At 42.4% G+C, this 15,555-nt stretch overlaps 1 protein-coding gene across 1 annotated transcript; it reads right to left on the bottom strand.

Moving 5' to 3' along the window:
• Window positions 1–846: 846 nt before the first annotated feature.
• Window positions 847–15,170, bottom strand: EDNRB (endothelin receptor type B). Its single transcript, NM_001001127.2, has 7 exons — window positions 14,382–15,170; window positions 5,763–5,875; window positions 5,394–5,598; window positions 4,909–5,058; window positions 3,813–3,946; window positions 3,136–3,244; window positions 847–1,565 (listed from the first exon to the last, which is right to left on the bottom strand). Exons 1-7 carry the CDS (start codon window positions 14,856–14,858, stop codon window positions 1,434–1,436), a joined length of 1,320 nt encoding a protein of 439 aa, NP_001001127.1. The 5' UTR covers window positions 14,859–15,170; the 3' UTR covers window positions 847–1,433.
• Window positions 15,171–15,555: the final 385 nt, after the last annotated feature.

The raw sequence follows: 15,555 nt of genomic DNA, 5'->3' as shown, positions 1-15,555 counted from the left end.
TTTATAAAAGCATGTTATATGATATTTTATTCTTGAAAGACTCATGCCTTAGTGCACAAAGTATGTTAATAAGTCTTTGGGTACATCTTTAACAAATTCATAGGACATGAAAAGCCAAAGAATGACCTGTTATGTATGTATGAAATGTGTATTGCTCCTGGCAACGCACATCATGTTTACTACAGGCATCTTTATCTTTCTGCTTTTTACAGGGTCCTGCCCATATTTTAATACTTTATAATTAAGCTTCACTAAACTATTTACAGAAGCAGAAACTAATCACACATCTTCTTAAACCCATAAACGTGGCACTACCGAAATAGAACATTTTAAAACAACATTGAGTGTGCTACATAATACTGCTCTTTTGAAGTACAATTTGTGAATTGTTTTTCTTTGTGAAGACTTAAATCCATTCGAAAACAAATGTTCAAATTCTCATGCTGTTTTGTTTTGTTACATTTTTTTTCCACCTGCTGTTTCTGAAGGACAGTATACCAATTGCAGCTTTGATTGTCTCAAAAGTATCTTGAGAAAGTTGTCAGGGCTCCTGAATGCCCTCTCATTACAAAGGGATACAACCAATTCGTTTTCAGTTAAAAGTTGGTAGTTTCCAATGCTAGCCATTGTTTGTATGGATCTATTAATCTATGCTATTGCTTTTTATGTGTTTTTCTCAGTTCTGCCATTCAACACAAATAACATGGAAACATTCAAAAGGACCATACCCAAGTGCTGCTAAATGCACTGAATAACCAAAGAGGCTACAGAATGGTATTTATACAGGCCTTGGACCTTGGACCTTCCTTCTACAATAATGGGTAAAAACAATCATCTGAGAGAAATACACTTTCAATTTGACTGCATCTTTTAATAATTCATTAACTACTTCTATAAAACCCGGATAAAAAGTTCTACTTCTTTACATTTAAACTTGTATTACAACAATTTCAGGTTTTATTTAAAAATAAAAATAAAAAAACCAAGAACAAAACAACAGTGATGCTGGTTAATCTGCTTTATAAAAGATAATATATTGAGTTACACATAATACTGGCTTTGACCCAATTAAAGTTATATTATTATACTGCTTAGTAATTACTGTGACTCCAGTTCCTACAACTGTTACAGTGAATACAAATGATGATTTAATATACAGGAAGTAGGGATCATTCGGAAGTGCTGATTGAGAAGGATTCAAGTGCTAACAATGACTTTTTATGCTTTTCTTCATGTTTTATAAATGATAACATTATAAATGTTGATGATTTTGAGAGTTACGCAGATTTTGGGCAATTCTTTTTATGAAGTCTTCTTTGTGCAAAAACAAAACTAGAGTTTTCTGAATGCTACCGTCTCATTAAAAGTAATTGCCACTTTTTCTTCAAAAGGCACCAGTGTCAATATATGAGAATATACTTTTTATGCCTGCTTTATGAGGAGCTGTACTTGTTACTGGAACGGAAGTTATCGTATCCGTGATCATTAGCTTTGAACTTTAAACACGACTGTCTTTCCTCCAGGGACAACAGATCTTTGGATTGGCACCAGCAACACAAACATGACTGTAAAAATAAAAGGAACGAACAATGAACATCTAGCATCATTGTGTTTCGCACATGTTGCAGAACGCATGGAAACAATGCCCTTCTTCAGCGGTACTCTAGGAAAGAGATAGTGTGTAAGCTCCCATTTTGGCATGGCAGTATAAGCCAAAAGCAATAAGGCTTTGCTCTGCACTGCTCAGATCACAACTAGCTGCAGAAACCTGAGCACTGGATGGCAGAGAGAGCCATGTTCCAGCCACATACATACCACTTGAGTCTGGTCTGCGATTCTACATGCATCCGAAAATAAAATCACTTCTTTTCTTTCATAAACTTTCTTGTAAAAAAATCATGCAGAGTAATCTGTACTTCCTAAATGGAGCACTGTTTAGTTCATTTTTAGAGGGAAAAAAAAGAGAACTAAATAGGAGAATGGTGAAAAACTACACAAATTGTAGCAAATGTACTTCAGTCCTTTTCCTGATGTTACAGACTGACTTCTGAAAGTCCTCCTGTGGTCTTGACACGAGGGGGTATTACATGGTTCCTGTCCCAGGCTTTTCCTCTCTGCACAATCAGGGCCTCATTTGTTGTGTGTTCTTAGACCCAGTTATTCCTTCAGAGTGCTAGCAATGTAGACAGGGAAGATGAGGCCAACACTTAAAGCTTTTGCAATGTGTTGTAAGTATGAGGGAGATATCACAGCACTACTAGAGTACTAGACGTAGAGCTGACTGACATCTGATAGAAAAATATAGCCACTGAAGAATTTACACAACTAGCCAATTGGCCTAGCAGTGATCAACTGTTAAATGCTTTGCAACAAAAGAAAAATATAAGAATTTCTCCATGACAAAGTAAAAATCTTGATCAGAACCTCATTGTCTGAAGACAATGAGCAGCCTCAAAAAAGCTCAAAGAACACTGGTGCTGTTTGGTGCTGCTGGACATCAGATCTAGACATTTTCTGAGCAGACATGGTAGATCTGGCTGGCTGTAAGGCTGTAGGACTGATGGGAGAAGGGCTGCAATCCAGAGCCTGAAGTCCTGTGTGGAGAATGAGTGCCCAGGGCTATTTGACCATGACAAAACAATGGAGCAGATCAGGCCTTTGCCTTGGCATTTGAAAGTGACAAGGGAATACCCATACACTCTTTGTTACCTATGTGCCTATGGAACCAAGTGCTCAGTCAGGATCTGGGGAACACGGGGTCACTGTGTCCCCTCTGTTGGGTTGCAGAGAATATGGCTACATGAATCACTGCAGAGTAGCCTGAGACTGCTTTGTCAGGGCTCTCAAAGTGGCCGCACGCCAGGACAAGCTAGGAAATGATGTAGCCTGATGAGCATGGTGCCAGGAGGGTTTATTACACGTTATGCTATATTGCTTTCTTTTTTTAACTCTGTGAATCCTTAATACCTTTCTACATAGCTTCAGAGGGAGAGGGTGAGAATCTTACCATAACCCAACTGAATTTTTAAGTAAACTTTAATGAAGGTTTAAAACACTCCATGTCCATGTTAGAGAATGAATTTTACAGCTGACATCATCTCTTAACCAGAGGTGCAACTCCCAACAGTGTCTTACCTTAAAGCAGTTTTGGAATCTCTTGCTCACCAAATATAGAGCAATTGGGTTGATGCAGGAATTCAGTGAGGCCATGTTAATGCCAATGTAGTCCATTACAAGAAAAAAGCTGTGTGAAAATTAAAGTAAGTGAGACTTCTCATTTTCTTGTAAAATGTTTACAGTTATCAAGATTGGATTCCACTATACTCAACAAAGAAGAACTATTAAATGTGATAGTAAAGGGGCCTCTGTCAATAGGATTAACTCATGCAGGTAATGATTGTGCTTAATGACAAAGTTTGAATCAGTAGACCATTCTCATGAAAGTAATTTCAAAAGATCCAGCCGCCTTAACTTGTGGGAGGAAATATTCCCAACATTTTCTTCATAGATTTAATCCTATCTATTTAGTCAAAAGGGAAAATAAATGGGGACAGAATTTCCCCCACATCCATGTAATGTCACAAGACAGAATGACAGCCCCGAAAGGGATCAGGAAAAGACTGGGCAAACAGGATAGAAGCCCTCTGTTTGTGGGCTTCCTCATAATTTCCTGAAAGTTAATGGAGTGAAACACGAATGCTCGGGATAAGAAAGAAAACTTCAGACATACAGAGCAAGTTAATTCACTGGGAAATCCAAGTATGCTTATGGAGAATGCCAGCAGCACATATGTTTTATTTGTGTAGTCTCACCTTAAAAGTTCACATCTATTGGGGTCCTTTTGATCATAAATAGTGAGTTTCAATATTCTGCTTAAATGAAGTGGAAGCCAACACAAGGCAAAAACAAGTACCAGGCAGAACACAGTCTTGGCCACCTCGCGTCTCTGAAAATGAAAATTGGAAAGAACAACATTATAGTTATTGAGTCTCTCTTGATGGTTGTTCCCTTCTAATATCCAAATGTTTACTAAAATAAAATAAAATAAAATCCCTATAAAAATAGGAGTTAGGAGAACATCAGAGTACTTTATTTTCTTGGAATATGTACTTAATGTTCTTTGTTGTTTTAGATGTCTTGCACCAATTCTCCGTATCTCTAATTTACTGAAGTATGAGTAATGATATGAAAAATCACAGACATAAAAACAGTCTTTTAAATCAAAATGAAGAAGATAGTCATCAGCTCAATCACGTTCAAAGGCCAGCTTGTTTTCAACTGCATTTTCTTGCACTTTGATCTCAGTCCTTCCTTTCATGGTTCTAAGAGATCGAAATTATAGCTTTATCAAGGTAAGAAGATCATGCTTATCTACACCACCATTGCAAATTAGCATGCAAAATAAAAGGCTATTAGAAAAGCATGGATCACAAATATATTTTACAGTACAAATGTAAATTAATTCTCTGTTTTTAGAATTCAATTCATGACACATGATGTTTCCCTCTGGTGCACTACAAACTTGGAATGTATTCTGTAATGCGTTTTGTTCTGATACACTGATAACCTTACTACGGCTTGGCACGAAATTAATTCAAAATAATTAACAATTCTACAGCACCACCTTCTATATCATGGGATAATCTTAGTTTTAATCACAAAATACCCAGCTCTCATTATCATACAGAAATAAAGCCTATAAAATCTGGAGTATTAACAGCAGATAAGAACAAGCATCTTGTGATCATCACTGAACTTCTTAGGTTTCTAACAGCTTTGATACATATATGAGTTTATTAGCACTACTGCTATGAAGTATTCCCTAGTAGTAATCTTGAAGTTGTCTTAAAAGAGTAAGACAATGATGTGGCAGTAAAGTCAACAAAGTTGTCAGGAATAAATTTTTACCTGTTTTAAGTGATCATTTAAAGCAATCTGCATCCCACTTTTCTTTCGTAACATCTCACAGGTCATGAGAGTATAGAAAAGTGCTGTGATAGCCAGTGGCAGACAGAAATAAAAGCTGAACAGCCACCAGTCTTTAGCTTTCTTGTAAAACTAGAAGAGGGAAAAAGAAAAAGAAAAAAAAAAAAAAAGCATTGTTAAGAGTCAACCGTTGTACTATAACAAATTGGTCAGTCTGTCCTGAAAGAATATCCATATAAGGTGTATGTTACAGCTGAGAAAACAGGACAAGAAGGCATCCTCAACTCACAAAAAGACAGTCTTCTGAAGGTGCTTATTTAGCTAACATACTTAGAAATTTGCCAGTATTTCATTTGAACATGTTCAACTGCATTTCTCATACACTTTGGAACATTGTGATCCACAGAACGCTGGGAAGGTTGAAGCAACTGTTCCAGAGAGCTGTGATCCCAACTCTGGTGTCTTACCATCATAAAGGATGTTTTCTGTGTGGGGTGAAGCAGGCAGATTCTGAGATCCTTTCCCCTGTACTCCATTGTTATCATGTCAAATGCAATAGCTTCAGGAACAGCCAATACCACCGATATAACCCAGATGAGTACAATTTCAACAGCAGTCCACCTTGGCACTCCAATTCCTTTAATTCGACTCCAAGAAGCAACTGCTCGGTACCTGAAGTAACAGCATACATTTGCAGATGAAAGGCACAAAGTAAAAGAGAAGCCATCGGGTTTAAATGGCTTTTAAACTCAGCTTCTTAGTTGAATGGAAAAGAGAATTTGAGGCAATGCCCTTATTTAAGAGAGTACAGAGTTTGATGGAAAAATGGGTCTTACCTGTCTATACTGAGGGCACACAAACTCAACACTGTGATGCCCACTGATGCCTTTTGAATGAAGGGCACTAATTTACACATTTCGACACCAAAGGGCCAGTCCTCTGCAAGTAGCTGTGAAAGGAAAACAGCCATTAGAAATGAATAATTTTTTAAAAATAATTCCCTTAGATGCAATGTATTGTCTTTCTCTATTTTTTTTTCCAGCTTGTAAAACTTAATTAGAACCATTTCAAAAAGGAGACCTATGTCCTAAAAACTGAACAGTAGCAGCACAGCCACAGGCAGAGCATGAATATGCGTAAAGGTCTAATCCTGACTCCTCAAGCCTGCAAATTCAACTCATTTTGCTTCCAACTTCACTGCTTCGGTGTTTATGGTGAAAAAGTGAGGATTTCCCTCTTCCTCATATTGGTTTTATCCAACTTGAGTGTTCATGGCTTTTTCCTGCAAGTAACTCTCCATTACTAGAAATACAGAAAATAACTCGAGGCTGATTGGAACAGAGACACAACAGCTGCACACCTGGGGTGGGGGCTATTTGAAACATGGGTGCTGAAGCTCCCTCAGCTGGGACGATGGGTGACACTGGAGGGCAATGTGTCCCACAGTTTTTTGCTGACCATGAGGGGCCTTCTTGAGGGTCCTCCTTCCTTCCTCTCAAGGAACACAACCAACTTGTTTGATGTAAACATTTCACAGCACGTAAGGTAGATCAGACGATTCTGTACTGAAGATCTTTATTGATCAGTTTTGTGATTGACCAATAATTTCCAGTACTACACTTTGGGTCTTATACTTGCATAGAAATCTTCTAACAAATCCCCAGTGCTGCGCTCTAGCTGATTTAGAGAACAAGACTTACTGATTTAGAGAACAAGCACTTTCCTCATGGCTGAAGCTATAAACTGTTTGCCTGTAGCTTCAGTTTAGAAATATTTAATCTCTGTACTCCGCTGCAAGCTGCTTTAATAGCTCAAACACATCACAGCCACGGCCAAATCTTCCAATTCCTCATAAAAATGTGGCTCTCCAGAACAGGGGTTATGCCAAGAAATAGTCGCAATTGTTTTATACAAAAGTAAACCTTTTTAGTTTCTGTAATTAGTTACATTATCTAAGCTCATCTCTACAGATCTGTTTTTCATAACTTTCTTCAAATGAGGCCTTTTGGATCTATTGCAGAGAGAGGACTTCAACATGTAAAAAGAGAGGGAAGAAGAATGGGATTACAAAATCCTTCCCTGAGCTCAGGCCCCCTCAGAAATCTTTTTTAAGGGGAATGTAAGAAAATAAATAGATCACTACGTAACATGGATTCTGCTGAGGATCAAAATGACTGAAATGAACATCAAAATGACCACAGCATTGCCCACTGATACTAGTTTGGACTAGGGAAGTCTTCAAGCACACCTACATATGCATCTAAGGGTAACCATTTACATGGGCCAGAAAGTTTTTCAACAGCCCTAGTATAATTTAAATATCATTTTATTTCCACATGAAGAAAGCTAAGTACATTTCATGACCATGTGCTTTTGAAAATCTCTATGAAGTGACCAGAATACCGTCAAAACCCTGCTTTAGTCATATGCTGAAATGGGATCTTTGAAAGAACAGCAGTAAGAAAATTGTAATAGAACCCTGCTTTGATCTACTTTTTCCATGATGTCCTTATGTTGGATGAGGAGTGTAATGCTTCTGCAGAAACAAAGCAGAAAAATAAATTCTAAGGATTTATGTTTCTTGAGTTTCATGGAAAGCAATAAAGCAGAGGAAGTAGGGAGAAGGCTGTAAGGACTGTACAGTATGTTTTGCTTCTGTGATGTGGGAAAATAACTCAGACTGTAATTAAAGTATTTTCAGCAAAGCCTCTCCCTGAGACTTCTTTTTAATTGCTGAAAGGGGATGAGAGTAACAAACTCCTATTAAAAATGCAATGTGAATAATTACAGGTTTTCTAAATGTACACTCTAAAGAATCAAATGACATCTGGACTAATTTATAAATACCAATTAGCCAGTGAATCTCCACTCTACCACACACCAAGCTGCTAGAGAAATCAAAGACTTAATAGAAAGTGCATCGTACACTTCTTTATACTATCTACTGTACACTGTACATTTGTATATATTAAATCAGAACTGATTCATAAAAAAACATGTTTAAATGGAAATATTTTGTTCTTCACCAAACAGAAATCCAGAGCATTGATCAAGTTTCTGTCGACAGATCCTACCAAAGAATTTTAGCTACAGCTAGCTGGTGTCTGTACAAGACACTCCCTCTCTTTCTCTTCCTAAAATCATAACCGTTTAGCCACGGATGAGACTTCCCAGAGCTAATGCTTATCTCTCAGGTGCAGACAGTCACACCTGTGCTTCAAGCCGCCTGGATTTGAGCCAGCTCCAGTTTGGGAGCCATACGGCTGGATTATAATTGGATTGCACATGAGTGAATGTGCGCTTCTGAGAGAAAGGGGGAATTAGTTTTGGTTTAGCATCACATCAAAATATTACTCGCATTCAGCCAGCTTTTGAATCAGAGGCAGAATGGATGCACAGCTGTCTGCCTTGGATTGGAAAAGCATGTCCTTTATCTCTTGCAGCTGATGTATTGTGAAATTTGAGCATTTAAACACATGAGTCATCCATTTCCCTACCATGGTATTGCAAGTAGCTAATGATATACTTTGCAGCAAAAGCTTGAAAATACAGCTAGAAAAAGGAAGAAGTATTTTAACTACTGAATTACATATGCTTCCTTGCTGTTTATTTGTCCTCTGTATTGCCATCTCTTCAAAACACTGCCTGATGTGAATACACTTTTCTTTTTTGCTACACTTTTCACTGATGTGAAAGTATAGCAAAAACTTCTGTGAAGTATTCAGTAAGAAATTGCTATAAAGCGTTTGCAGACAAGAACAACAGATTATTCTTTATTTTGTATTGCAACAGTCTAATACAATTTTATATGGACAAAACAATTTTCTTGTGATTCATGGCAGGGTATGTGTAACAAGAGTCCCATTTTACAAATGACAAGTAACTCTGAGTCATGACATACTGCCAAATGGCAGGAAAAGGAAAAATAATATTGCATTTTGAAAAGTAAAATGGCAAAAGAACTCTACCACTGGATGTACTGTCTGTATTCGAAGTGGCATTTTCCAGTGTTTATTTGTGACTTGTTTTGCATGGGCAGTTACAGCTGCTAAGACACACAGAATTGTTGACAATCAGTGCAGTGGGGTTGGACTAGATGACCTTTCATAGTTTCTTCCAAGTAAAACGATTCTGTGATTTTATGAAATAGCACAACGCAGAATGATGAGAAATTAAATTGAAATGAACGAATTCTATCACAATCCCTGTTTCTACATCTGACGCACTCCTAGCGAATACTTTCTCAGGCCAGGCACAGATCTGAGCCTCAGCTGATTGTGAAAGTTTTCAGTTTTCAGCAATGAAAGTAGCCCCAAGAGATATTGTGACTCAGAGACACACCTGCAAGTTACAGTTCCTGCCCTGCTTCCTTCTGATTGTGTAGGAAGAGAGGGATGTTAGCAATCTGCTATGGAATATCCCAGCATGTGAGAGTGATACACCACTCCTGTTGGCCCAGCGGCTGCAGCCAGCAGCCCGAGGGCTGATGCCACAGCTCCAGCCCACCACTGCTGGCTTTCCACAGTCAGACATGAAGTAGCAGCAAGGTGTGCGCTTATTTACCTCTCTGTCCTAATCTGAAGTAACGAATGCACATGGAAATGCAAAGCAGAACTTACTTCCTCCTGGCCGAGCATTCACACTAAGTCTAGTTCACAGTGCGGTAGGACTTGATACTCGTATTTATGAACTGCAGAGCTACATGTGAAATCAGGCATGCAGGAGTACAACTAATTCACAAGCAACACCTTTCGTTGCATCTGTGAAACAACTGGCAGATTTTCACTTTTTAGACAGGGAGGTCAGGTGAATAAAGATTTCTCAGTATTTCAGAGGAGCAAGCATTTTCCACAACGTATGTTTGCCCAGGAAATTAAGCTTATGGTCAGAGATGACCCAGACAGTATTACAAGATGTACAAGTATTTAACAATAATTAGGATTTATTCATATGTCAGAATGGGATCTTCTCTTCAGACAAGAAAATTAATTTCATTCTCCATAGTTAAGCTAAGAATGTCTTACGGATCCATCCAATAAACAGACTAAGTCTCAATGTGTGACACGATTATTTTCTTTCTCATGTGCCTTTATTCATAAATTTTGCTTACCAACTGTATTTTTTGGAAAAAAAAACAAAGCAAAAGACTGAATTAAGATGAAACGATATCACACACACATGTTGAAAATGACAGAAGCCTTGTAATGTCTTGTCAAACTCGAAAGTTCCTGCAGTCTCACAAACCCAGTGTAAGGACTGCATCAAAAGTAACCGTAAAGAAAGCTCTGCTGCTATCAGACTGGGGAGCATAAATGCAGAGCAGAGCTAAAAAAACCAAACAAGTGAGAATACAAAAACTTGTTTGGAAATATGTCACACGCACCTTTAAGTGAATGTATGCATACTTAATGTGTGCACGGTGAAAAACTTACTCTAGATTTACAAATCTATGTTGATGTTGTTTAATGTACTCTGGTTTGGAGACCTATAATGAAAACTGCTTGCATGCCCTTTCACCATACAGGCATTACTGCTACTCCGTATATCGGATCTCAGTGTAGACTCTTCCCTTCTAACTACAGAACAAAGTTATCCCCATCGTCTGTGGAGTCCAGATAGGTTATTCTGCTGGACCATTCAAAACCGTTTCAAACTTAAAGAGGGTTGAATTTAGGTTGAATTTAAGGAAGGATTTTACAGTAAGGGTGGTGAGACAATGGAACAGGTGCCCAAAGATGTGGTTGATGCCCTGTCCCTGGAGACGCTCAAGGTCAGGCTGGACAGGGCTCTGAACAACCAGATGGAGTTGTAGGTGTCCCTACAAGTTGGATGAGATGACCTTTGAAGGTCCCTTTCACCTCCAAGGATTCTATGATTTACCAAGTGCCTACAACCTCCATTCGTTGACAATGGAGAGATCCTAAAGCAACTAAACACCCTAAAAGCTGAATTTGGCCTTTGATCATTTTCTTGGATAAACACCAATTTCTCCTTCTCTGAAATTATTTTCCTCTACTCTTAAATTGCACTCTGCGATAAAGGAATCTGTCACAGTATTTCCAGGTAGACATTCTTCCTCATTTACTTATGTCACAGTAGATTGATAACCAGAGTTCAGAAAGCCACACAAGTGTGTGTGAACGCTGTGATCTTTCCCCTGTTAAAAATCCATTGGAACATGACCATAAATTTAGTTTAATATATGAGAATGAATATTAAAAATAAGAGGGAGAGGTCGGCGTAAGAAGAGAAAGGAGGGTGTTACACAGTTTGATTAATTATTAAAACTACGTATTCTGATATCACGACAGATATACGCATGAGAAGTAGAGCTACAGTTGTAGAAAGGCATTAAGTTTGTCCGGATGTTGTTCTGGTATCTGACACAAGAGACTTGTCAGCTTTGTCAGTTCGGGAAGCTGAGTGTCAGCCTCCCAGATCTGTAGTGTCAGAAGGACAATCTGCCACTGCTTTTGATTTGCCATAGATTAAGTGAAGAGAAAGTCTAGGAAATTAAAGAGAAAATCTAACATTGAACAAAGACATGGTGATGGAGCTGACTTAGGCATGAAAGCATCTTTGCAACCGCTACAACTGGCAGCAATTTGGCAGAGCACCTTGCTGCAGAATGACAGTCTCAGGCTTTTCTCTACTTCACTTCTGCAGTTTTGGGGATACAGCCAAAGCCAGCTTGTTTCTCAGGACCCTGGAAGCTGAAATGCCTTCCAGGTTCTGCTTGCCAAAACACAGTGCTCCTCTTTCCCTAATTTTGTATCCGTTTTGCCGATTGTGTGAAGGATTCCAATGCTTCCCATCTTCTACCGTACGTATCATCACATTTATCAGCTGCAATGGACTACTTAGTGTGCTACACACTGGACCGCATTTATCTCACAGTATACAAAAATCTGGTTCTCTTCAGACACCCTCAAATGAGTGATGTAAACGTTCATTTGTGTATTTTTTCAGCTCCTTGGACAGCACTCACTTAACTTAAATCCTCACAGGGGATATCTTTTGCAGTTATCGCATTTAATAGCTAATAAAATGATGCTCCTAGTGAGAATTCTGAGTTCTCTCTTACAGATCTGTCTGAAAGTGCTCAGGGACACTTTCATGCTCTCTACTCCGAGAGCGGTTACGGAAGCCGATGGCATTTATCAGAAGAAATCCTTTCACATTCTTGTTCATGTCACTGGCTAAGTGAGGATCTGGTAGCAATTCTGAACATCTGTTTCATTCAGTTGGAAACTGTTTCAGCTTGCAAATTACAACAGCGAAGCACACTTGTTTTACAAACTGCGTCCTTGCTAGCCTTTGTTTTCCCACATTGCTGGGTGATTACGGCAGCCAGTGCTTTGCTGTACCGTGGGCACTCTGTGGGTGGAATTAAATGGATGCAGAATTGATGAGAAAAAGAGCTACCACCTTAAATTGAACACATGCTCATATATAAGGTCTGCCTTCATATTTACTCACATTTATTTAAAAGTCCTGTTTTAAAACAGCCAATATTTCACTCGCGGTTCTGATGGATAACACAGTTCCGTTACGGGCTGCTCACCGAGACCAGCAGCCACGCAGCAGATTCAGCACCTGTGAGCCACTGCTCAGCTCCCAGCCTTATCCTCCCAGCACAACAAAGCCCCGGGCTTGCAGCTGGTATGATATTTACCAATTTGCATCTGACCCTTTATTCCTCCCACTCCAACCTACGCACGCTGATATACTTGATGGCACTCAATCAAGATAAGGACAGCAGCGTATCACTGCACTTTATCACTGATTTAATTCTGAAATACTGTCACTGAGATTGCAAAGTCTCGTGCTGAGCAACTGTTACCCCCAAACTCTTTTTTGAAAACAGAAGGGAAACAAAGTGGTTCGCCTGTTCTAGAAAAATACAGTTTTTCACAACAGTTTGTTTTGTTTCGTGAATTCCAGACTCACAGAGCTCTCACAAGAACTATGATAAACACGCCGTATGGGAAACACACTACAAACTGAGGAACTCTCACGTAACCCAAATCACCGAGCTCAGGAATTCAACGCAACCAGGATGAGCTCTATGTTTCCTGCCTGGCAATACTACAGTACTTCAGAAGGATAAAATATCCTTCTATTCTATATTCTAGTGGTTGGCAACCCTGCACGTAGCAGGGTGGTTGAAACTAGATGATCATTACGGTCCTTTTCAACCCAGGCCATTCTATGATTCTACGATCCAGCATTCTCCCATCTCAGCAGCTTCTGTAACTCATCACTGCAGACACAAAGGACTAAACTCGAAACCTGTCCCTCCAACAGGTTTTTCCAAAGATAAAAGCAACGCAGTCCAGAGCTTTAAACCACACGTATGAGGAGAAGGGAGAGATGAAGGCTCTGCTCACTTCATGCAGCAGCTGATCAAAGAATCAGACTTGTTTGAGCTTTTTAAAAGGTCATCTGGTCCACCTCCCCAGCAGGTGCTCAGGGACCTGCACAGTGTCCAGGCAGAAGGTGCCATTTTTCCAGCATCCCCTTCCAGAGTGCTTATCCCACTAGAGGCTGGATTCACACGCACAGTGAATCCATAAGGATACACATGCTATTCAAGCTGGTAGATGGGACAGACAGTACTCCTGTGCCAAGCCACATCACATTAAAGAACAGAGAGCAGCAGGTGTGGCTATGTCCTGCAGCTCACGCTGCAGCAATGGGAAAGAGCTCACAGCTCCGGACGGGACACCACCACACCCACCATCACAACATGTACAGAACAAACATTTCAAAGCCCCTATATGCTGACTGTGTGGATCCCTGTGAGGAACGACACTACCAGCCCTGTCCCAGTGGAACAGATGGGTCTGAGCAGTACCCACTTCTGTGCCTTCCCTATGTTCCTCAGGAGAAGGAGAGATGTGCCTTCCAGTACTTAAAAGAAGCTTATAAGCAGGAAGGAGACCAACTTGTAACATAGGCAGAGAGCGATAGAATGACAAGGGGAAATGGCTTCTTTCTGAAAGAGGGGAGATTTAAGTTAGACGTTAGGGGGAAATTTTTTACTCAGAAGACAGTGAGGTGCTGGCACAGCTGCCCACAGAAGCTGAGAATGCCTCATCTCTGGAGGTGTTCAAAGCCAGGCTGGATGGGCCCCTGGGCAGCCTGATGTAGTTAATGAGTGGCAGCTCTGCCCAAGGCAGGGGGTTGAAACCAGATGGGCATTAAGGCCCCTTCCAACCTAAGCCATTCCATGATTCTACGACTCTATAACACAGAGCATTCACCTGCTGCCCGACCATCCTTCATCCCTAGGTCAGTGCCAGCTTCCAGGTGACTTTGCTGCCCGCCCACCTCCAGGTGCAAACCTCTGCTTTATTTCCAGCCAGGACAGGGCCCGTCTGGCTGTAAAGGGACCACATCCACACTGCACCCGGCGGGCTCTGCCACCGGCGTGTACCCCCCCCCCGTCTCACCTTGTAGACGCTGATGGGGATGTCGATGATGATGTGCAGCAAGTCACCCAGGGCCAGGCTGGCGATGAGGATGTTGGGGCCGTTCCTCATGCACTTGTTCTTGTAGATGATCCGCAACAGCGTGGAGTTGCCGATGATGCCCAGGACGAACACCAGGCATGACACCACCGTGTTGATATACTTGAAGGTCTCCTTGATCTCCGTCTGCCCGGTGCACATCGGGAGCGAACCCGAACGCGGCCGCCCTCTGCCCGCTTCCCCGCCGCCCTGGGGCAGCGCTGCCGCCCAGGAGGCGTTGGGTTCGGCTCCGCGCGGCGCTGGAGGTGCGGCCGTCGGGGGGGTTCGGTCGTCCGCCGCAGGGCTCAGCCGCCCGGGAGCCGGCGGGCGCAGGGCTCCGTCGCCCTCGGCGGCGGCGGGGCGGCGGCCGAGCAGCAGCAGCAAGAGGGCGGGCAGCAGCCAGAGGCGGGCGGCGGGCATGGCCCCGAGCCGCGCGGTGAGCGGCGACGGGAAGCGAGCGCGGGGCCGCAGCGAGCGCCGCCGGAGCGAAGGGAAAAAACGTGAGCGGGAGGAACCGCTCCGTTCCCGCGCCTCCCGCTCCGCTCCCCCCTGCCGGGCCGGGTCGGGTCCGGCCGGGTCTCCCCGCCCGCCGCCTACGGGGCTGCGGCTGCCGAGCGAGGGAAACGCGCTCCGCCGGTCGCTCCCCGCCCCGTCCGGCTGCCGCCACTCGCCCCGCGCCGCGGCCAGAGGGACCCGGCGGCTGTCAGCGGCGCAGCCAAAGCCGGCGGCTAAAACCCAGGCGGCGGGGCAGGGCCCCCCTTTTTCTAAAACATAGGCCCGCATCCGACCCGTTCGTCACGGCCAGACCCCACCCGCGCCTCCCGCCCCTCTCGCCGCCCTCCTCCTGCCCCGCTGGGGGCTGCCCGCCCGCCCCGCGCCTCCCTGCGTCCGTCCTCCGCCTCCTGCGCCAGGTGCGTCGGCCTCAGCCACAGCAGCGCTGAGGTGTCACAGCGGTTTTCAAAGCGACGCAGTTTTTGGCATTGTCACAGGTCGCCTGTGGGAAGGAGGAGGGTTTTTCCCTGCCGGTCTTCTCCCCGGGACCCCTCCCCAGCCTTGAGGGAGAGGCGTTTCCCTCCGCGTCGTGACCGCTACGAACCCGTGCGATGTAGCGCGGTTA

Source organism: Gallus gallus, chromosome 1 (assembly GCF_016699485.2).
Source record: "Gallus gallus isolate bGalGal1 chromosome 1, bGalGal1.mat.broiler.GRCg7b, whole genome shotgun sequence".
In the NCBI taxonomy this organism is placed as follows: Eukaryota; Metazoa; Chordata; class Aves; order Galliformes; family Phasianidae; genus Gallus; species Gallus gallus.
This window is presented reverse-complemented; position numbering and strand designations above follow the sequence as displayed.

What these genes read in the sequence shown, in the direction of transcription:
- EDNRB (NM_001001127.2), bottom strand. Translation starts at nt 14,858, where the DNA reads ATGCCCGCCGCCCGCCTCTGGCTGCTGCCCGCCCTCTTGCTGCTGCTG. An exon ending in TCCCCATCAGCGTCTACAAG is followed by an intron (nt 5,876 to 14,381) that starts GTGAGACGGGGG and finishes TTCCTTTCACAG; the next exon opens with CTACTTGCAGAGGACTGGCC. An exon ending in AGAAAACATCCTTTATGATG is followed by an intron (nt 5,059 to 5,393) that starts GTAAGACACCAG and finishes TCCCTCTTCTAG; the next exon opens with TTTTACAAGAAAGCTAAAGA.